The 23,439-nt window shown below is 42.5% G+C and overlaps 2 protein-coding genes across 5 annotated transcripts in view; one reads left to right on the top strand and one right to left on the bottom strand.

Moving 5' to 3' along the window:
- The first annotated feature begins 1,049 nt into the window (after positions 1–1,049).
- On the top strand, positions 1,050–16,580 carry GZF1 (GDNF inducible zinc finger protein 1). The gene is made up of 6 exons (XM_084624882.1): positions 1,050–1,206; positions 5,469–6,835; positions 9,291–9,385; positions 10,947–11,114; positions 12,819–12,976; positions 13,695–16,580. The coding sequence occupies exons 2-6, from the start codon at positions 5,490–5,492 to the stop codon at positions 14,049–14,051; spliced, it is 2,124 nt and encodes a 707-aa protein (XP_084481008.1). The 5' UTR covers positions 1,050–1,206; positions 5,469–5,489; the 3' UTR covers positions 14,052–16,580.
- A 574-nt stretch (positions 16,581–17,154) lies between these two features.
- NAPB (NSF attachment protein beta) overlaps positions 17,155–23,439 on the bottom strand; it is a 37,489-nt gene continuing 31,204 nt past the window's right edge. For 3 of the 4 annotated variants that reach the window (XM_084624883.1, XM_084624885.1, XM_084624886.1), the window contains exons 8-11: positions 23,153–23,257; positions 21,661–21,729; positions 21,106–21,156; positions 17,155–20,168 (exon numbers count right to left, since the gene is read on the bottom strand). In XM_084624883.1, the coding sequence (XP_084481009.1) occupies positions 20,064–20,168; positions 21,106–21,156; positions 21,661–21,729; positions 23,153–23,257 (330 nt within the window). In that variant the 3' untranslated portion in view covers positions 17,155–20,063. The remainder of the gene's footprint in view (positions 20,169–21,105; positions 21,157–21,660; positions 21,730–23,152; positions 23,258–23,439) is intronic. The other variant, XM_084624884.1, reaches the window with a different exon arrangement.

Here is a 23,439-nt window from a genome sequence, read left to right as displayed (position 1 = left end):
CTTGAGTGGTAACAGCTAATTTAGACCTTGTCATTTTGTATGTATAGTTGAGTTTGTTTTCCAGTGTGCATTACTGTACATTTACCAACACTGAATTTTCAGTTTGTTCCAAAACCCCCTCTATTGACATCTCAATCTGGGAAAGTTCCTCAGATTTGTCACCCAAAAAGAACGGCTCAGGTGTGGGAATCTCCGTCACATCCTCTGCGGTGAAGACTGATGCAAAGAATTCATTTAGTTTCTCTGCAACAGCCTCGTCTTCCTTGAGTGTTCCGTTAGCACCTCGATTGCCCAGTGGCCCCACTGATTGTTTGGCAGGCTGCCTGTTTCTGATGTACTATTTTTTTTAATCGCTGTCGGTTTTTGTGTCTATTGCTAGTTGCTCTTCACATTTGTTTTTGTCCTGCCTAATTCTACTTTTACATGCGACTTGCCAGAGTTTATGCTCCTTTCTATTTTCCTCAGTATGGTTAGACTTCTGGGTTTTAAAAATTGCCTTTTTCTCTCTAACCCCTTCTTTTACTCGGTTATTTAGTTAGCCACAGTAGATTTGTTATCCTTTGGGGGGGGGGGAGTTGTGGGGGTGTAATACATATAGTTTGAGCCTCTATGATGGTGTTTTTAAAAAGTTTCCCTGCAGCTTGCAGGCATTTCACTCTTGTGACTCTGTCTTTTAATTTCCCTTGAATTAGCTTCCTCAGATCCCTTGTTACTGGGGGGGAGGAGAGGTCCTGTGGGGTTTCTACCCCCCCCCCCCCCATGTTAAATGGAATGACAAGACGGGGCCATCTGGAAAGGGGACGAAGCCCGTTTGAAGGCCTGGTGGGAGGAGGCGCAGGGTGAGCCCAGACTGAGGCGCGTGGGGGGCACAGGACTGGTAGGGATGGGACGCGGCCCCGGAGTGGGGTCTCACTCCCAGCCAGCGGCCCCATCCCCGAAAGGGGGAAACGTTGCCAGGCAACCCCGCGACGCGAGGAGGAGGAGTCTGACGCTACTTCCGCCCGGCTCGCTGTCCGTTTGCGTCATATCTCTGCGCCGCCGCCCTGTGGCTCGAGCCGGGAGGGCGGCGACGCTTGGTCTAGTGACGCCCATGGCGGCGGCAGCGCTGCGGCTCCGCCCGTGGCAGTTGCCGGAACTGGCTGGGCGGGGGGAGCGCTCGTGAGCGCCCAGCGCTTCCGGCCGCCGCGCGGAGCCCGGGGCTGCCCGGTGAGTGAGCGCGGCCCGGCTGGGGTGTGAGCCCTGCAGACCGCCCCCCCTCCCGGGGCGGGGGAAGCCCCCGGACATGTGCCCCGGGTGTGGGGATGAGGGACCCCCCCCAGACCCCTCTGCCCCCTGGGCGCCCACAGAGCCCCTCCCCCCACAGACCCTTCCGCCCCCTGGGCACAGGGGGAGCCCCACAGACCCTCTTCCCCCATAGATCCCCACCCCCTGGGCACAGGGGGAGCCCCACACACCCCCCTTCCCCCATAGATCCCCACCCCCTGGGCACAGGGGGAGCCCCACACACCTCCCTTCCCCCATAGATCCCCACCCCCTGGGCACAGGGGGAGCCCCACACACCCCCTTCCCCCATAGATCCCCACCCCCTGGGCACAGGGGGAGCCCCACAGACCCCCTTCCCCCATAGATCCCCACCCCCTGGGCACAGGGGGAGCCCCACAGACCCCCTTCCCCCATAGATCCCCACCCCCTGGGCACAGGGGGAGCCCCACAGACCCCCTTCCCCCATAGATCCCCACCCCCTGGGCACAGGGGGAGCCCCACAGACCCCCTTCCCCCATAGATCCCCACCCCCTGGGCACAGGGGGAGTCCCACAGACCCTCTTCCCCCATAGATCCCCACCCCCTGGGCACAGGGGGAGCCCCACACACCCCCTTCCCCCATAGAACCTCCCCCCCCACACACACACACACACCCCGTGGCCCTCCCAAGCGTTTCCTTCCCCAGGGGTGTGGGGATGAGGTGTTTACCTATGGACAACTCCCCCTGAGATTGTGAGGCCCACAGACATTTCCTCCCAAGGGAGTGGGGCTGAGGGTTAACCCCACAGACACTCTGAACACAGTGTGAGGGTAGAGGCGTTGGATCCCAGACACACCCCTTTACAGAGGGGCAAAGTACTCCACTCAGGAAGGAACAATCAGTTGCATACCTACGAAATGGGAAATGACTGCCCAGGAAGGAGTACTGCGTAAGGAGTACGGAAAGGGATCTGGGGGTCATAGTAGATCACAAGCTAAATATGCAGCCCGCTGTTGGGAAAAAAAGCAAACCTCATTCTGGGATGTATGAGCAGGAGTGCTGTAAGCAAGACATGAGAAGTAATTCTTCTGCTCCACTCCGCGCTGATTAGGCCTCATTTGGAGTATTGTGTCCAGTTCTGGGCGCCACATTTCAGGAAAGATGTGGACAAACTGGAGAAAGTCCAGAGAAGAGCAACAAAAATTATTAAAGGTCTAGAAAACATGAGCTATGAGGGAAGATTGAAAAAATTGGGTTTGTTTAGTCTGGAGAAGACTAAGAGGGGACATAACAGTTTTCAAGTACATAAAAGGTTGTTACAAGGAGGAGGGAGAAAAATTGTTGTTCTTAACCTCTGAGAATAGGACAAGAAGCAATGGGCTTAAATTGCAGCAAGGGCAGTTTAGGTTGGACATTAGGAAAAACTTCCTGTCAGAGTGGTTAAATACTTGAATAAATTGCCTAGGGAGGTTGTGGAATCGCCATCATTGGGGATTTTTAAGAGCAGGTTGGACAAACACCTGTCAGGGGTGGTCTAGATAATACTTAGTCCTGCTTTGAGTGCAGGGGACTGGACTAGATGACCTCTCGAGGTCCCTTCTAGTTCTATGATTCTATAAGAGGTGTGATGATGGGGGCGAGTGGAATCTCTCCAACTGTTGTGACGGGGACATTGCCCTGCACATCCCCTCATGCCCAGTATCTCTTGGGGTTGTTGGTGTCACCGTGTTTAACGTGGTTATTGTACCACAGATGCTGCAGGTGGAGTGTAAGGGGAATTGCTAGGTGTTGTGTGGTGCATGGGATGAGATTAGTGTAAATACCCGGCTAGGAAAGGGTGTGAAGTCCATTGTGATGTTTTGATCCAGTTTGATGAGGTCCTGTGGCAACACACCATCACAGTGTCATGCAGGAGTCTGCCCTGTTGGCCAAGCTTCCATGAGTGTCAGCCTGATAACTTCCGTGTTTCCTGATCCCATCCCTACAGCACTGTTAGCTGGGCTTCACATGCTCACTTTATCTGCCACCTAAACTTGATGCCACTCTTCTGTTCCAGTGGCCATTCTACTGTGCCTCACAGATTATAATTGTCACTTTAGCCATACTGGATTATGCCTGACAAAACTGGCTTTCTGTCTTTTGTTTTGTCAGGCAGTTCTGCCTCTAGACCAGAGGTTCTCAAACTGGGGAGTGTGGAATGTATTTGGGGGTGGGGCACGAGAAGCTTTTTTTTGTGGGGGGGAGGAACTTGTTGTGCACATTTTACCCACAGCAATGCCTAACTAGCAAAACGGATTCCTACAGACATATCAGGCCCTCAGATGGCACTGTCCTTTTTGTCGGATTTCTGTTTAAGCTTGCATAGCATTCTACATAGTCGTTGCCATCTGTATGCTAATCTGTTTGCTACGACACTGTGTGCACATTTAATTGCACACATGGACCACAATCACAATGTTGCTTTTATTACAATGGATCGTTGGCTCAAAAAATAACCAACGCAAGTGAAAAACAGAAGCCGAACCTGATTGAAGTGAAGCACTGCCACTGCACATATTGGTATATGTACTTGTGTGATGGGGCAGGGCATAAACTACTACAGACACAAAGAAGGAGAGCACGATCAAATAGGTTTGACAACCACTACTCTAGACGGTGGCACTTTAGTATGGCATGTGACTTGGATAACAGATAGCTGGCCATACATGAGCACATGGTCCCCAGTTCTACAAGCTGTTCCCTGTGGGCAGACTCCCTGTGCCCACACAGCAGTTTGCAGGCTTCAGTGACAGAGCATCTTTTTTAGGAGAAATGGATATGGATGTTTCTCTTGGCACAGATACGTGCTTGAAGCAGAGAATGCTGTTAGCAGTTTGAACGAGAGTTTGTCACCCACTGGAAGTGAAAGCCTTCCATTGCACTATATACCTTATTGAATATGTTAAATTAGTGTTTCCTGTTTGAACAAATTCCAATAGAATGGAAGACCAATGTTAAGGACGAGTGCATTCTTTACCTTGATGGTAGTTCTTAGTTCTATTATCACAGCTTTATGGAGAGTGTGGGTTATTAATGTTCATATAATACACTGGTTTAATGATTCGGATAGTCTCTCTTGGGCCTGACTCTTAGAAACTAATAGATAGGGTATACAGTTTAAGGAATTCTCTAGCTCAAGTGGAAGAGGCTGGTGACTTTGAAGCTGAAGATTCTGTGCTCACTCTCTGGTGATGACCATTGGTGTCTGTACTCGGGACAGTTCGTAATAATAGCTTTTTCAACTTTTGGTCATTTGTTCAATCAGTAAACAAGTAGCTAATTACAAAGTGATACAGGAAGTATTGTAACATGTAAAGTAGTTAAAGGCTTGTACCTCTACTGAAAAACTCACTTCCAAACTGTGCTGATATCAAATGCTTTATCAATTAACAGATCTTTGCTTAGTTAACCCCAAAATATATAGTCTGAGATGAGAGGGAAGAGAAAATGTCTCTGGGATAAATTAAAAGAAATGGAAGTTGTGTTTAGCCATCCAAGCTCCATCGTCCATGCTTGGTAAAAGATGTCAATCTACAGTAGGCCTTGCAAGAGGCAGACCAATCATAAGAACGTAAGAGCTGTCATACTGGGTCAGACCATGGTCCATAACCCTGTTATTTTAGAACAGTTTTCCCAACTTGTGGAGATAAATAATTAGCCCCACTGTTTTATAGTCTCCTTGACTTCTGTGTTTTGAGAACTCATATTTTCACTTCATCCAACTTTTGTTTAAAATATCTTTTTGTTTACCCCAAAAGCCTATTCTCAGGAATTATTCTATTTGGGATTGTAAGTATGCTTTTATTATGCACCTTAATGAAAGCATTTCTTTTGATCCTTCTTTTGTTCACTTAGTCTTTATTACATTTTAGAATCCTATTAGATTGAACTCTGCACTTTTTTAGCATCTTACTTCTGATTTCTTAAGGAGTGAATCTGCCATAATGATGACTGTGACTTGAAATAGAAGTTAACTTCTGAAAAATCTAATTACTTTCTATGAATGGCTGCTAGCTTATTTCTAATAGAAATGAGACACAGCTAATCTAGTCTGTGCTTCGGGCCAGATTTTTCAAAAGTGCTTTTCTGAAAATCTGGCCACTTTATTAAGGTGTCGGAATGGGAGTTGGGCTTTTAAGTTTTGGTTTCTTCATGATAGGCAACTAACATGTGATGTTGTTAACAGCAATTTGCAGAAAGAAGAAAGATGGAAAGTAATGCAGTGTTGCTAGAATCAAAGTCCTCGCCGATAAACCTTCTTAACGAAATGCATCAGCTGCGTCTTCTGGGCCATCTTTGTGATGTGACCGTTAGTGTGGAGTATCAAGGTGTCAGGGGAGAGTTTGTTGCTCACAAAGCTGTATTGGCAGCAACAAGCAAGTTCTTCAAGGAGGTGTTTCTTAATGAGAAGAGCATGGATAGCCCAAGGTCAAACGTGTTCTTGAATGAGGTCCAGGTAGCTGATTTTGCTTCATTTCTTGAGTTTGTGTATACTGCGAAGGTAGAAGTGGAGGAAGACCGTGTGCAACGTATGCTGGAAATAGCTGAAAAGCTTAAGTGTTTGGACCTGTCTGAAACCTGTTTTCAGCTGAAGAAGCAAATGCTTGAATCAGTGTTGCTGGAGTTGCAAAATTTCTCTGAATCACAGGATGCTGAGGAGAACAGTGGTATCCAATCAAATGCTTTACTTGAATTGAAGACAACTGTTGTGTCAGAAGGTGACCATGCAGACTGTCCTCCTGATTCTCCCAGTTCCCGCATGGAAAGACCCAGCAATGGAGTTTCTCCCGAGAGGCCAACTGCCAAATCAAAGGAGAAGGTCGACAAGAAAAAAGAAACCATGAAGCCTCCCTATGCCAAAATAAGAAGAGCCAGTGGGAGACTGGCTGGGAGGAAAGTATTTGTAGAAATCCCCAAGAAGAAGTACACAAGGCGGTTGAGAGAGCAACAGAAGAATGCAGAGGATGCTACTGAAGAGAACAAGTTCCCGAAAGACCAAATCATGCATGATGTGGAGAAGGAAGAGGGGCAAGTGGAGAACAGCATGAAGCCTGAGAATGAAGAGTGCAATGGCAACTTTGAATTAGAAGACAACTTTAAAAAATCAGAGGAGGATAAGAAGAAACGAGGCAGCAACTTCAAATGCAGCACCTGCAAGAAGGAATTCCTGTATGAGAAGAGCTTCCTCAAGCACATAAAGCACAGTCACGGCATTGCAGCTGAAATCATTTACCGGTGTGAAACCTGCAGTCAGACCTTTGCCAACCGGTGCAATTTAAAAAGCCACCAGCGCCATGTCCACACCAGTGAGCGCCACTTCCCTTGTGAACTCTGTGGTAAGAAGTTCAAGAGGAAGAAGGACGTCAAGAGGCACATTCTTCAGGTTCATGAGGGTGGTGGGGAGCGTCATCAGTGCCAACAGTGTGGAAAGGGTTTGAGCTCCAAAACTGCCTTGAGGCTTCATGAAAGGACGCATACAGGCGACAAGCCTTATGGGTGCACAGAGTGTGAGGCTAAATTTTCTCAGCCTTCTGCACTTAAAACACACATGAGGTACGAACAGACTTAACTGGCCTTGTTAGATTCTGGTGGGAAAGGTAAAATCCACTGAAAGACATCCTGAACCTCAAGTAGAGTGAGGATTTAAAAGGAGACTGACTGGAGGGTTTCAATATATCCCTTTTCAGAGTGTTTTCTTTCTAATTAGGGGAGCACTGTCATTTAATTTAAGCCCAGAGTATAGGGTTAGGCCCCGATCCAGCAAGCACTTAAGCACATAAATTTATTCATGTGAGTAGTTTCATTGAAATCAGTGGGACTGCTCTCATAAGTAAAACTACACATATGCTAGAATGTTTGAAGGTTTGGGGCCTTAGGTTTTTTTTTAACTGATTTAGGAAACACTAAAATTAATAGTAAAATGTTATGCAGTGGGAATGAAAAATGTTTTTAAAAATGTAAAAATCCTCAGTGGTGTGTGTAACCCAAATAAAACAGCACCAGGATGCTGCAAAAAAACCCCAAGAAGTGAAATTGACTAGAAACAGACCAATCTGGTGTCACTGTCAGCGAATTAAGTGCAGAAAGTAGACAGACAGCAGGAATGATGAGGACTGTAGCAGGGTAATAAAGCTTAATATTTATATAGCACTTAGAAAATGAGAATATTGTGCCTTTGCACATGGGACTCATGAAGTCCATGTGAGCTGCGTGTCTGTGAGGGCAAATTTGGCTCACTTGGGGCTTGAGACTGCAAGGTGATGAGCTACTCTGGCCCTGACGCTGCAAAAGCACTTAAGCATGTGTTTAAAGTAAAGGGAATTACTTGTTCTTAAAGTTGAATAGCTGTGTAAGTGTTTTGTAGGATTGGGGCCACTGCCTTGCAGAATCAACCCCTCGCTAGCCCACAGAGCACACTCTGAGACAGGGTAAGTGGGGGAAAAGGGAGGTAGATGGTGCATTCCCCAAAATGTCGCTTTCCGAGCTGGAACTAGAACTCTGGAAGGTTCTGCCATCGCTAGGCCACTCTCTCCTCTGAGGTATGAAGTCCATTCGAGTTCAGTCTCTTAATCTAAACGTACTACAGACAGACAGGGTGCTTTCTGTCATCATAGTTCCATTGAAATCAATGAGATTTCACATGATAGTAAACACTATGCCCCGTAGTAAGCATTTGCAGGATTAGGTCCTAAAATGTTGTTACCAACACAGATATCGAATTTTTTCAGCATCACCCTCTAAAGTGTTGGGACCATTTGACACTGAAAATCATTCACTGGTCAGGAAAATGAATGAGATTCCCCCTCTAACTGGTACCAATATGAATGGACAATGCTATCTATGATGATTTTATTGTTTAAGTATTGAGAAGGTGCTCAGCATTGTATGTGTCATGCATATCAAGACAGTCCCTGTCCCGAGAGCTTATACTCTAGAAGACAGACCTAGAAAGACAAGATGCTTGGGAGACCCAGAGGAAGAACCCACTTCAGATAATTACCTAATTTTTTCATTTTAATTTTTACATATAATCTCCCCTGCTAATATTTAACTGTGAGAACTGATCATCTGGTATTTTTGTTCCTGCAGAACTATTCAAAGGAGTCAAGTAAATCAAGTGTGAAGTTCATGTGTAGGCAGGAAGTTAAAGGTAGATGCAACTGAAGTGCAGTTATAGACCCTGATCCTGCAAGCTGCTCTGCATGGACCCTGGACTTCACCCATGCAGATCTCATTGCAGGACTGAAGCTATAATAAGGAAAATGACTGTATAAAAATGCAGTGTAGTTGTAGCCGTGTTGGTCCCAGGATATAGAGAGACAAGGTGGGTGAGGTAATATCCTTTATTGGACCAACTTCTGTTGGTGAGAGAGTTAAGCTTATATAAAAATGGCATTTTCCTGTTCTGCTCGCTCTGTGTCTTCAGTCTGAGCCATAGCCACTTACTTTACTTTGTAGGTCTGACAACCCTGCAGAGCCAGCACAGCTAGGGAATAGCGAACCAAACTATGTTCTGGCTCAGTAATCATTTAAAAAGAACTGTTAGCCAAATTCTGATTGCAGAAAATGTTATTGATGATATCCGAGCCTTAAAGATTACTGCTTGACTTTCAGATTCCAGGTGCAATTTAAAAGAACAGTTTATATTTTTATTACAATTAAATATAATTTAACCCTCTATATCTTTCCCTCTCCATTTTTGTATTTGAAGTGTGTAAAAATTCAGTATAGATTTTTAAGCTTACCAAAAACTTCTTTGGCTCAAATATTTCTGGATCCTGATTCCAAATCATGGAATGTGATAGTCAGGCACAGCACTCTGCTTGTGTGGATCACAGCTCAGAATCTCGGCTTGATTAGGAAATCTTAGAAAGACCATTAGCACTGAACTCCACAATGCCAAATTTTTTTAGTCACATTTCAGAGGATAGCCATACAGTAACAGTGACTAGTAATGTACTGTAGAGGAGAGAGAACCTTTTAGCTTAATGGTATTTTTTCATTTCAGAATCCACACTGGTGAAAAACCATTTGTCTGTGATGAATGTGGTGCAAGATTCACACAGAATCACATGCTTATATATCATAAAAGGTGTCACACAGGCAAGTTTCTTCTTTTGTCACCCTCGCCATGTAAAGGGATGTTAGATGCAAAACTTACGTTATTTAGAACCTAACTGCTGTTGCAGCTTGTGTTTGTGACATATGTTTGTGACATTTATAATGTGTGTGTGTGGGTGGGGGGGAGATCATGATTTTGTGAATAGGTGTCTTTACCCAGGTTGCTAGGTTTAAGGAAATGTACAAAAAAGAGTTAAGTTTAATTAGCATTTCCTAAAGAAAAAAACACAGCACAAGACTTCAGTAAAACACCAGCTGTATAAATAATTGCAGCCATCTGGATCCTGAGTCGATCAGGAGCTCCAGTATGAAGCACAAGTAAATTTTTGTTGCATATTCTGCTTTTCTGTATTGGAGTTAGAGCATTTTTGAGAGAGACGGGGGGGATCTTCAAAGCTTCACCCTTAACATTTTCGGAATTTACTACCGTAAAAACAAGTTTTTAAATGTGTCCTTATCAAAAATATTGCGGCATCCCACACCTTTCCTTCATACAGGTTTAGTGTCATTTAGTTTAATAAACTAATACTGGTCTGCAAAATTGTTTAAAAAGGAATTCTGATAAACCCAGCTATGACTGTGAGTGTCAGTAAAAAGGTCTTTTTTATTTTTGTTTACAAAGGGCTCATTTATGAGACACCTTTACTCGGTCTGCGTTTTGCTCCCTTACTTCCTTGCATGGGCTACCCACATCAGTGGTCTTTGCTTGTGGGCGGGAAGTGGGTAGAAGTGGGCGAAGCCTATTAAAGGGAATGGAAGTTTCCCATTGGCTTCAATGGACTTTGGAATACGGGTAGCTGGAGACTGCTTTGGAAATTCAGTCCCATTGTTAGTAGGGCTTTATCCTAATTATTAAAGCTAATTATGAACTCATGTCCTGGGCAGACATGCAGCAATTAACCTAAGAAACATAATTTTAAAAGTGGCTTATTTTAACCTGTAATTACCTACTTCATACACTTGTGATTTAAATCTCATGTGCTGGATTGATATTCTACCACCAGACTTAAGTCATGTGTGGGGAATTTCTTCTTTTCCTTTTGCATTTCTTACCCACACGTGTCAGAAATCTCTCCATCCCCCCTGCTCGTGGACTCTTCTGCCTTGAACAAATGTGAGCTGGCAGAAAATGTAAAACCAGTGACATGTTAATACAGGGAAACTTGCCTTAAGCAACAACCGAACGTCAGCTACTTAATGGAGTGGCCTTCTAATGAAGGTGAGCAGGACTGTGTTCAGTATGGGCCCAAGCCAAAGGCTGCTAAGTTAGTGGAACGACTCCAACTAACTGACGACTTCAGTGGGCTTTTGTTCAGGTACTACATTTGGGGATATTTTGGTGCCTTCTGAGAGTGGTGCCTTGTACAGCTTCTCAAACAGGCATATTCCGTACCAGATAAGGCAGCGCTGACTCCCCTGAGCTAGGCCCATTGAAATCCTTTTTGACATTGACCTGTGTTTAGTTTGTATATAATAGCTCTGTGTTTGCATGGTTCTAAAACACTCCTTTGTTTTTTCCTTCTCTGATTCACCCTGGCTGTAGGGGAAAGGCCTTTTATGTGTGAAACATGTGGGAAGAGCTTTGCCTCGAAGGAGTACTTGAAACACCATAATAGAATACATACCGGATCCAAGCCGTTTAAATGTGAAGTTTGCTTCAGAACATTTGCACAGAGGAATTCGCTTTACCAGCATATTAAAGTTCACACAGGTAGGAAACATTTGTTTGGAAAGTAAAGTGTCAAGATCTATAGGTCTAAATCTTAAGACTATTTAATGTTGAGGGACTCCTTTAACCAAGAACTTTTATTACTTTTAAACGTACTAATCCTTTGTGGAACTCTTAAAACTATTTTCAGCCAATGGTGGTGTTTCCTCCATTCCTTTCCTCTTACTCCATCCTCCAAAAATGTGTTCTCCCTGCTGGTTATACAACAGCAGTTAACTATCAAGCACTTCACAGAGCTGTGCTGATGCCCCATGAGACACGCAGAGAAGTTTATTAGTAAATAAAGAGCTGTATCCGGCTTGACAAAGCTCTGGCGGGGATGATTTAGTTGGGGATTGGTCCTGCTTTGAGCAGGGGGTTGGACTAGATGACCTCCAGAGGTCCCTTCCAACCCTGATATTCTATGATTCTATGATCCATTTTAGCTCCATTCAAAATACTGCAAAGATCAATTTTGTCTTTGCAGACCTGTCCTCCCACCCACCTTTCTTGCTTGCTTCCTCTTCCCAATTTGTGTTTCTCTGCCTGTACCCTGTTCTCTGACATGAGAAGCAAAATGGCCATGGGCACAACTGCATCTCTGCTCAGACGCAGCCTTGCTTCCCTAGTGGTTCCATCTGAACCATGCAACTCTAGTCAGTGTCAGGTTGCTGCTGCCAGCATCTCTGAGCAAACACTACCTACTGCCTTTGCTGATTGGGTCCTTGACATTGTCTTTGACTCTACGCTCTCCTTCACCCATAGCTATATGGCTTCCTCCATAACTTCATCTGTATCTTATCAGCCTCAGTTCTACCCCTGCTGAAATCTTCATCCATGTCTTTATCTCCTCTTTTGTCTGTTGGAGTGCTCCTTAGTTTCCAACACTGCAGCACGGTGCGAATGTTTCTGTCTAGCTTTGCTCATGTACAAAGTGAAGCCCACACTATAACCATCTAGTTGCTCTCCACTGCAAGAGCCAGCTTAATATTGTCCACAGTTATGAAATTCTCCCTAGACACTCTCTCTACTTTCCTCCCCTCAGCTTGTCTAGCACTGGTCTCTTCTCTGTCCCTGCACACAATCCTGCCACTGATGCTAAAGCCTTCTCCCCTATATTGCCTGCCATCTGCAATACCAACCTTGTATCGCTCTGCCTCATCACATTTGCATCTATTTTCAAATAATCTGAAACCCCTACTTTCTTTCCCTGTGCTATTATTTAACCCTGTGGCTGTATCACAAAATGCTTTACTAGGGTAAATAATAAATCACAGGTGAAAGATGCTTTAGACTAAAGTGCATTTTACCTGCTGAATGGTATTGTGATCTGCTTTGGTAGATGGTGTGATAAACCCCAGAATTCCTGCCCTAGTAAAATACTGATATAGGTAAATATGAAAACTCATGTATTTCAGGCCAGAAGCTCAGTTGATGCAAGTGCTCTGTTGACTTCAATAGCGCTAAACCGATTTACACTAGCAGAGGATCTGCCTTTAAACTATAGCAATGGTCTGTTTACCTTGGATGTGTCAGTATAATTTTCTGCAAATCTGAAATTCCCGCAAATGTATTTGCAGGCTTTCTGAACATGCCTGTATGTGCCTAGTCAAATATATGTGATATGAGGGCACGTATGAGATTACCAAAGGAGCAGCACTCTGGGTACGGCTAAGAGGTCAGTCTAACCCTGTGCTCTGATTTCAGGTGAACGGCCCTATTGTTGTGATCAGTGTGGTAAGCAGTTCACGCAGCTCAACGCATTGCAGCGCCATCATCGAATACACACGGGGGAGAAACCGTTCATGTGCAATGCATGTGGGCGAACGTTCACGGATAAATCGACCTTGCGGCGGCACACTTCAGTAAGGACGGAGTCTTGCTACATACTCCACTGCTAGCTCCCGTCGGCCTGATCTCGCATTTCAGACACGCCTGTGTAAAATGGGCCCGTTCTAGAAAAGGGCCTGTTGGCTTTAGAACACCTAAGGAAATGCATTGTCCCATTGAGGCCGACAGCTTTCCTGGGTTACAGTCAAACTAATCTCACTACTGGCAGCATAGCAAACACACATAGCAGGAAGGAGAGTTATTTTTCTCACTCTTTCACTGACCCAGCATATGACCTTGGGTCTGCCATTTCCCTGCGAAATGGAAGTGATAATACAGGGGGGCTGTGTGAGACTTCACTTATTTGGAGAGAGACACTGCTTTGCCAAGTTAACACTTGATGAAATGGAGCAAGGGGGCCCATCAGGGACCTGACTGGAGCAGCACTGGGGCTGCTGTTTTCTGCGTCAACTTATAATAGCTCAGGCCTCTTCTCCCTGTCTCCAGAGGGCTGCCATAGGAGTCCATTTTGGTGACTGTGTGCCTGCTTGAGAATCCCCATGTAGGAAGATGTAGCAAGTCCCCCTCCTTTTGACACTGCCTGAGCAGTATAAAAGCTGAGGAGCAGGGCAGAGAATCTGCCCCATTATTTGTAAACAGATTTTTAGATCCTTGGCTGGCAGATTCTGTAGAAAGGCAAAGTGTTGTCATTCTAAACAGCAAGTGCTGAAACGGTGTTGTGTTTGGTTTTAGATACATGATAAGAATACACCCTGGAAGTCTTTCCTGGTTATTGTTGAAGGAGTGTCTAAGAACGATGAAGGTCACAAGACAGAGCTTCCTGACGAAGAGTATCACATGTCACCTAAAATAACAGAGAAGTTGCTGTCTTTTTCTGAAAATGGCCACTATCAAAACTTGACTGCTGTCCCAGGGAGTGTGACTGCACTGCATGACAACAGTTCTACCATAGTGACAGACTGCAAATCAGATGGGACTGTGGGACCCCAAGAAGCCCTCATAGCTACCACCTTAAGTGAGCTTACAGTACTACATACACAGACAGATGCTCTTCAGCCGCAGCTCCATGCTCTGGTGAATATGGAATAATTTGATATTGTTCACCAACCCAGCCTAACTTCTGACTTTGCCAGTAACCTAGTGATGTAATTAGGAGAAAGCATAGACCCAAAAGGAAGAGGGACTAGTCATGGATGACATTCACGGCATTTATCTCCTCCTCACCCTTAAAACACCAATCAGTAATCTTCAATTTGCATAGTCTAGCTGTAGCTCCTTTTCCCAGGTGATAGCTATTATTCTACTTCATTCGTTTCTTGATTTTTCTGTACCCTTTGTTATGAAAGTGTGAAATAGTACAATCACTTCAGAGAGCAGTTAACCTCAAGCAGAGCATATGAAGACCTGCCATTGTTTTAATCTCTGGAAATTGGTCCACGCAGTCTTCTCTTCGCTACCCTTCCTGCAAAGGTGTGGTAAGCCCTTCTTCCTTTTGTTTGGATGGCTTGAGTGCAGCTCCCTTAGAAAGGAGGGTGCGGGTTTTTTTGTTTTGTTTCCAATTCGATTCCACAACATGTGTGAACAAAACAGAAATATTGTGGTGTTTCTGGCCTAACAGTCAATGGAATTAAATATACTTTCCTAGTAAAAGTTCATATGTAGAAAATAAAATTCTGTTAAATTTCATTTCAGAAAGTGTTTTAATCTTGGCTTTGCCAAAGCTTCAAGCAGAATTATTTTAGTGTTTGGAAAAACTAATGGGAGCAAGCTTGGGAAATGTATGGAGTTACATTCCAATAGTTCCTGTTTTTCCATAGCAAAAATATGGAACTTGTAGCCTGCGGGTTTGGGTGTTGGAAGCAGATTGCGCTGTTCTAAAATAGCTCATACACTGTTACGGAACTTGCTCCAATAAGAAGTGTCAATTGTGAATTAGCAGGATCACTAATCTAGTGATTAAAATAACTCACTAAATTTGCACTCTTAAACTCTGATCTTGCAACTGGCTCTAGTGGTGCAGATCCCTATTGACTAATGTGAGCACAGGGGTCTCTCCTGATGGATTCATTTGTGGAATAGGGGCCTTGGGGTACAGGTGATAAGTGGGATACATTAAGGCCATTCAAGTCGTTTCAGGCCCCAAATTTTACTTTAGAAAAGGCTTATTGAAATAACCACATAAATGTTTTTCTTTACAAGTTCTGTAAAAACTTTTTGAAGAGTCATTGTTGGAAATGCAACCACGGGCTAGTGCCCGGAAGTGCCCAAGCTGAGGCAAATGCCAAAAATAAATGACATCAGTGCTGACATTTATATTTTTAAAGCTTTTGTTTTCCTGGTTAGAATGGTATTTAGTATCTGAGCTGAGAAATTTAACAGGAAGATATTGACAATGTGCCTTTTTTAAGTGTCAAGGAAGGTAGTGCTTGCTCCAAAAGCCCACTAAAATCAGGCTTTATGGGTTGAATTCTGCAAGCTATGCTCCCAATAATCTGATTGTCAGTGGCACTCCTCAAGGGTGTTGAGGGTTAACCTAGTAAGAGATTGCAGGATCAGACCTTTCTGTGGAACCCACCATCTACAAAAATCTGGTCAAATTCAGGGTGTTAGTTTTCGTCCTAATCCTTTGTTTTACAATGAGACTATCTTACAGGTAGTAAAGGGAACACCAGTGGGATGGCTCAGTACAACCAGTTTCTTTCCATTGCAAGGGGTTTCACTTTCCAAGTTAGTTTATTCTTAGTGAGAGAAAATGTATACGTTAATGTTCAGTTTTTTCTTTATTTTGAGGAAATGACATGTGTTTGGTGTGTTTAACTGAGCAGAGGCTGATTAGGTCTGTGAAGAAGGCCTGAGCCTGTTCCCACGGATTTTAAGTGGAGCAGAATTAGCCCTATGGTTAACAGCATTTTAAGATGAAGCTTTCAACAATTAAACATCTTAATCCCACTTGCCTTTTTTACAACTCAAAGAGGCAAACCAGTGGGCTAGAAAAGGCACAAACCATTTTAGATCAGTACAATTTTGTGCTTTTGTGAACATTTTAGGAGCAATATACTTGTTAATCAACTTGACCAAGCAATTAACTGTTCCAAATTGGGCCAGATCTTCAGCTATGTCAGTTTATAGCAGCTGAGGACCTGCCCTTCTGATTTTTGCAGATATTAAATTTTTTGGTGAAGGTTCCTTAAAGTAGATTTTTTTTTTAAGAACCAGTTTGAGAAAAGCTTGCTGAAAGTTAAGCACAATCCATCATTATGGCCCACTCCTGAAAGACTTACTGGTAGGCAAAGCAATAAAAATAACCAAACTGTGGACCAGAGTTTTGGGGTATTTTTGAACCTTAAAGGAGCTTCTGATGTTACCTTTGAACCCTAGCTTAATCCAGAAAAAGGGTTTAAAAAAATAGCTTTCCAGAAGGTTATATTTGACATATTTATTCAAACATTGTGTTCCCTTTGAGTGTTGAAGTTCAAATGATTCCTAATGACCAATGTACAGTGTTTGTAGATATATTTAAATCCTGAGCATTAGTACCTGTAGACAGAGGAAATTTTTGTATTCCATGAATGTATGGAAGTGAGTAACCTGTACGAACTATTAAATCCTATTAAAATATTGAACTAGTTACTGCCCTTTTTGTAAGTGACTTGCTTGGAGTACCATACATTCCTCTTCCCTGAGAACAATGCATTGTATATTGCAGAGATCTTATGATTTTAGATAATTACAGTAACTCTACATAAGTTGCTACTGATCACCTGGTGACTTAGGCCCTAATAATTCCAATTGTTCAGTACTCCGTTTTGCTTCCATAGTGCTGATTATTTCTGCAATAATTTTAATGTTATAACATGCATCAGAAAATTCTACAAGACATCACTTATTTTCACAAGTCATATAGTAAGCCCTACAAGAACTTCAGTTGTACAGACTATTTGTATTTAGTATACTTGTTATGCGCAAGGTGAAATTCAATGCACAGCATTCCAAAGAGTTACACACTAAATATGCAGAATCTGGAACCACTTGCTGCAGAGCACTCTTTGAAGAAAAGGGGCTTTACTGTTAAATACAGCTAAAACCGCTAGTGGTCACTGCTATCCCAAAGCTGTAAAAAGTACCTCTGATCAAACCAGGGAGTTTAAGTGTATAGCACAAGCCATTCACCAGAAAAGAACGCTCCTCAAAATTACTTAATTTTTATTTTATTACTGTGCCGCTTCACACAAAACAATCTGTTCCTGCTCAGGCCATTTCATTATTAGTTTTCATAATACAGATTCTTGACCTGGGGGGAGGAAAAATAACACCCTGACAGCTTTGCTCTATGTTTTACATGATTTGAAAACTGGTATATCACGGCTTACAACAAATAATTACATTACAGATGACATGCTGCTATACAAAATCACCAAGGTTTGCATTTAGACAGAACTACTACGTTATAGAGTGCATTAATAACAGATAACAGACTGGTACATCAGCAGCAATTTATGTATACTATTGTAATTGTGCAAAAATACTGCTTAGGTCCTGGAAAAATAAATTCATAACCAGTGCCAAGTTGTAAAAAAAAAAAAGCTTTCCCACAATTTCTGTATTAACAAAACATGCCTGTGTAGGATTTTCACTAAACTGTGTTTTATCTGATCTCCAATTATATGTACGATGGCAAAAATATATTCCTTTTTGAATCAGGAAAGTTATGAAACTGAAAAAAACTAATGCCCCCCTACAAACAAAGCTTGACATCTCTCTTCTTTTTCTAAACATAAGCATGCATGTATTTTCCTCTCTGGGGTGCCTGTGTAGAGAGACAGCTGAGTCAACACAGATACAGCACTCAGGTGTGAAAAGTCAACCCCCGGTGCAACAGCTATGCTGATCTAACTCCAGTGTAGATGCAGTTAGATCAACAGGAGAATTCTTTTACCAGCTTAGGTGCTAGTGCTCAGGGCCATGCTTTTCCTACAGACCCAGAAAAAACCCTTCCATAGCTGTAAGCTGCATCCACACTGTAGGATTATGTTGGCATACATCTGTTTAAAGGAAAGTTGGACTTGTTCAGGAATAGTTCCCTGGAGGGAGACCCAAGTCAGCCATTTCTAATGTGACTAGCCCTTGTAAGCAAGCATTAATCACACAAGCTGCAACTTTTTAATGTTTCCCAGCATATCTGAGTCTGTTGCTCATCAGCACCAGCTCCTCCCATTTTTAAAAATTTCCTCTGTGGCCCCCTGTTGGCTGCACATCTCCATCGGACAAACCGAGCACATCTTCTCTAAGAAGCTTTTCAAATTCTAGAAAACGATTTTGTACAATTTCAATGATAACTCACTAGTGTTCATTCCAGTTACAAGAAAAGCCACACTCGCTACATAACACTAAGCCCTTCCTGATTTAGAAAACAATCAAGTAGAAGAAAGTTTAAATTGATTGTTGATAGGAGTCAATAAAAACCATCTTCTCTCCTGGAATTTTTTATATCATTTGGTCTCCTATCTGATATTTTCTGTAAACAAATGCCATAAGGGTGCTGGCTTGCTAGGGTTACTATACACCTGGCAATCCCATTTTATTAAGGAAAGCTAGAAGCACAAACAAAAAAAAAAATAGATATTCTTAAAAGCCAGCTAGTACCCTGTCTGGAATGTGGGTAGGTCCGTGCATATTTGTGGCAGGTCTTTCCTCCAAAAGAGATTGCCAACTATGGAATACTAGTGTTTTCCTACTTTACAGTATCCAATATTTAAAAAGGTCAAATGACAAGCAGCGTTTATGCAAAATAAAGCTAGTAGTCTTTCATTGTGTAAGCAGCACTGGTGATCTAAGAATGGAATAATTTCTACAGCTTATTGGAACTGTATTGAAATATTAAGCCATAACACTGAAACTGCATATGGTCATGAGTCTATCTCACTGTCATACATATATTTAATGTAGGTAGCTTGTCTACTTATCTCCACTGAAACTAGGATCTGCACACACAAACACAAACTGGGATTCTTCAAGATCATTTTCAATTTCTACAGTTTTAAAACAAGCCTGGGCAAGCTGTTGTCCAACAGTGCTGAAGGAGGGTATCTTAGCTAAGATCAAGCCTAATACAATAACTAGGCAGCATACCTTTGACACAGCTTTGCCAACAGCACAAAGGGAAGGAAATAGCGTTCTGGCACATACAAAAAACCTGCAGCAAAGACAATAGCAGGAACTTAGGTAAATGAAAAGTTAGAAAAATATATTATTACCTGTTAAAGTCATCTTAGGGCAGGAGAGATGGTATGCACCAAAAAATAATGTAAGTGGAAAAATATTTCCAACCAAAAAAATAGAAGAAACTTACATTTCATATATAGTCCTTAAATAGAAAATACATGATAAGCTAGGTCCTACTTAAAGAATGTTTTGGGGAGAAGGTAATTGATTTAATATATTATATGCAGACCCCTCACCTATGAAGATGAATGTTTTTAGACCCAGGTCATTATGTATTTGTTCATGAACACATGTATCTGTATAGTATATACACATACACACATGCATACTGTATATAAAAATCACAAGCATTTCACTAGCATCATTAAAATAGCTCTATCATTTCAAAAACAAAAATCTAATGTCTGACTAAGGTCCATTAAAAACACAGAACTTTAGCAATATGTTAGCATTAGATCAGAAAATATTGTGTGTACTGTATGTCATGGATATTTACAAGCATGGATCGAAAGTGTTGAAGACGATGAGCTAGTAGAGAAATGGCGGCAGAAATAAGTTAAAAATGAAAGACTTTTGGCTCATCAGCTACCAAAAATAAAGATTTTTGCCACAAGCATTTCTTTCACTGATCTCAAAAGTCTTGTGAATCCCTCTATTGCTCTCACATATGAAGATCTGTCAGCAACACCTAGGAGTATCATTTCTTATCCATCCATGTCATCAAAAAGACACCAGGATACTAACAATACAGGTAATTTGGTTCATAAACAACAAAATTAAGCTAGGTGTAGTGTCAAGTATCCCATAATGGTCCATGGCCATTACACAAAAACAGATTATTTAGGAGTTAGGCAACATGCTACATATACCGCAAATAATTCACTTTAGGTCTCCATCACCATCTCCTTGAAGTGACTTTTTGATGCGAAGCAACATAGTCGTAAGCCACTGATCCAAGCGAGATATGGAATCAAATTCCTTAACCTAATGGGAAGGAAGTTTAAAACAGTTTAACAGAGGGCAAATGGGAATATTGCTATCACTACTCCTAGCAGTAAATGGTGTGCTCCATTTCATTTGCTAGTCATTTATTTAAATTTCTGTTAGTTAAATATTCCTTAAACCACCGATACATGTAGTAAAGGGCTGATCCAAAGCTCATTAAAGTCAGTGGGAATTTCAAAGATCAAGCACAAAGAGGCCAGGATTGTTGGGAAAAGAAGGGAAGAGGAAGGAACTAGAGTGGAGAGTAAAGAGTCCTCGAAATGGAGTGATGACCAGTAGGTGAGCACTGGTAATTCAGAAGAACCTCACCCAAGTTTTGGGTTTTTTTTTTTACACATTATACTTCACGGGGACTTAAGCCTATGCTTCAGTGCTTTGCTGAGGAGGGATGGTTTGCTGAATAGGGACCTTTAGACATTTTCAGCCACTCAGTACTGCTGCAACAGCCCGAGGCACCCCATGCCCACTGGCGAATATGGCCTAGAGATGTTTAAAAACTTTTGGAACCTGATCTGCTACTGGACTGATTTCAGCGACGTTACACTGTAAAACTGGAGTTACATAGTCGTGAATCAGGCCCTTAGATTGTAAACTCTTTCCATTAGTTTCTCAGGACGGAGACTTTAGACTGAATTTTCATTTACACTAAGGCCTCTACACTGCTCTGTTTACCCTTCCAAAGCGGTGTGAAGTGGTTTCAGTGTACATGGCAATCAGACCCCTTTGCCTGTGTGTTCTGTACAGCACAGAGGATGCTGCCAGTGCTCAAAGAATAACAGTGCCCAGGAACGCTTGTGCAAGTAATTGAGCATGCAAAATTAGCGTGCAGAAATGAAGACTTAGAGGGGAGCTCCTTTGAACTTTGGTCCCAGAATAGTCTGCCGCAAATGTATCCGTGTATAGCTTGACTACTTACTGCCTCAGTGTACGCTTCACAGTTTTGGTCCTCATGAGCTTCCAGCAGTTTCTAACAGAATTACAGTCAAGGGTAATACATTAGTATTGAAAATTTATCACTTCAATTTACAGCAGACTGAGCACACACTGCCTGGGTATTCTGTTACCCTGTGGTCTACAGATTACATCTAACGCTTTTCTCCATTAAGAAACCAAAAGAGATAAATATCTAATGCTTGCGCATCGCTCAGAACGATGAACTCCTGAACCTGTTCAACCCAACAATATACAGACAGTGTCTGATACTCTCCAACAGGCCCTTTGGATCTACTGTTATAATATTTGCTTACACATAAATATCTACTTTCATTTCATTATAATTTGTCTCTATTTTAATTGTCTCCCCAGTTACACAAGTTCTGTACAATTCATGGGGTGTCCTCTAATATATACAAATCATATGAACAGCTCAACATAGTATATGGTAAGGGAAAGATAGTACAAGTGCAATTTTTTTACTTTCCAACCAACAACAACTTTCAGGGCAACTGTATTTAACATCAGTTCTACTTACTTTCACTAGCTTGCACTCTCTCGAATCTGTGAATGCTGGGAACATTTCTTCATACTTCTCAAGAGCAAGCTGAAACAGAGAAGCGAGCCCTTCAGTTGAAATTACTAGAAAAAGCAACCATTAGGTTTCATCTAAATACAAGAGTTATTCTCATAGTTATTGTCTTTATGTAACCTAACCCTAATACACTGCAACAAACAGCGTAACATAACAGATTCCAATAAAATCCCAAGAACACAAGGAAATTCAGATTTAAGATCCAGACTTGGTCTTTGCCTAACTGGGAATGTGTCTAAGGTGTTGTAAGGGTGGAGGGAAAATAATGTGCTAGAAGGCTTATTTAAGTTTTAAACCCTGTCATTGTGACAGGTGATGCTCCTAACCCCAGCTAGTTCCCCTTCCACCTAAACTAACACACATTTCTACTGGGGGAAAAAAAACTGTCCGCTGTTTGAAGGAGGATGCAGGAAAGGAGAGTTTGGATCTACCTTGAGAGAACTCCAAAAAAGAGGTCATTTGCCTTTCTTCCCTGCAGATTTTAGGAGAAACTAGACACAACGGAGACTGCAGAGCTAAGGGAATGACTTCTGCAGTCCACAGGAGAAAGTACATGCTGCCTCTTAAGCAGAAGCCAGTCACGCTGTGGTCTGTTATTTTTTTCAGCTTGAGCTGTGACTTTAAAGAGCCCTGTTGATTTCAATGTGTGTTGGATCAGGCCATGAAGGTGCAAGTCAGGTCATACATCCCTGGCCTGATCCAACACACACTGGAATCAACAGAACTATCCCGCCTGACTTCAGCAGGTGCTGCACCAGAACGTTAATTACCTGACTGAGCCTGCAAGTCAGGGGCAGTACTTAGGTGCCTACAAAACAAAAAAAGCAACTCGATTACAGGCAGGATGAAAGTCAGCCCCTGAAAGGACTCCTATATATTTGAAAATCCTGATCAAAAGGAGTAACAGAAACAGCTTCCTTTTGGAGACACTTAAATCGTGGCCTTTTTATGGGACTGCGCCCACATAAAAATTGTTTTGTTTTGAACAATATGGCGCTAGACAGAGAGTGCTTCCCTTTCTTTTGCAAATAATTGCTGGCACTATTTTGTGGATATGAATGTGGTCATCTGTGCCTCCGTTCGACTCGTAGTTATCTCTCTACATGCCTTTGTCTGCACCCAAAACTAAGGGCGCCTCCTATTGTTGGCAAGCATAAAAAGGAAATCTGGCTTCGAAAAACAGGCCCCGCCTCAGCAATGATTCCCATGCAAAAATAAAAGTCAACTGTTCTTTTCGAAAACGAACGCACTGCCATAGCTCAGATCCTACGGTGAATGTTTAATAGTAATCACCGCATATCAAGAGAGAATGTATATTTCACACCCATACTGTGGAAATGCGAAATAGTTCAGTCACATTTGCATTACTTAATGTTGCAAAATTTCATTTACGTGATACTGTACATCCTAGGAGAACACACTAGAGGTCACTAACCTTAGCATTCAACTCATCCACAATGAAGTGGCAGAGAGCAGCTTTAAAGAAATACTCTTTTGCACTGTACTTGAGCAACGGATTATCCATAGTATTTGTTCCAACCTAGATATAAAAAGTTATAGTGACAGTCAGGTTGTATACTATCTTTTCTTTGTAAGACAAGAACTAAAAACCCCCAAGGTGATCAAAATTACATGTAAGAGCTCACACTTGTTTAAGAGACTGGATTCAAAACATGCAACAAATACCACATCCTAAGAAAAAACAACAGCTCAAGAGGTTTC

This window comes from Lepidochelys olivacea, assembly GCF_965140295.1.
Source record: "Lepidochelys olivacea isolate rLepOli2 genome assembly, chromosome: 3".
Taxonomy (NCBI): domain Eukaryota; kingdom Metazoa; phylum Chordata; order Testudines; family Cheloniidae; genus Lepidochelys; species Lepidochelys olivacea.
This window is presented reverse-complemented; position numbering and strand designations above follow the sequence as displayed.

What these genes read in the sequence shown, in the direction of transcription:
- GZF1 (XM_084624882.1), top strand. Translation starts at nt 5,490, where the DNA reads ATGGAAAGTAATGCAGTGTTGCTAGAATCAAAGTCCTCGCCGATAAAC. An exon ending in GCACTTAAAACACACATGAG is followed by an intron (nt 6,836 to 9,290) that starts GTACGAACAGAC and finishes TTTTCATTTCAG; the next exon opens with AATCCACACTGGTGAAAAAC. An exon ending in CCTTGCGGCGGCACACTTCA is followed by an intron (nt 12,977 to 13,694) that starts GTAAGGACGGAG and finishes GTTTGGTTTTAG; the next exon opens with ATACATGATAAGAATACACC.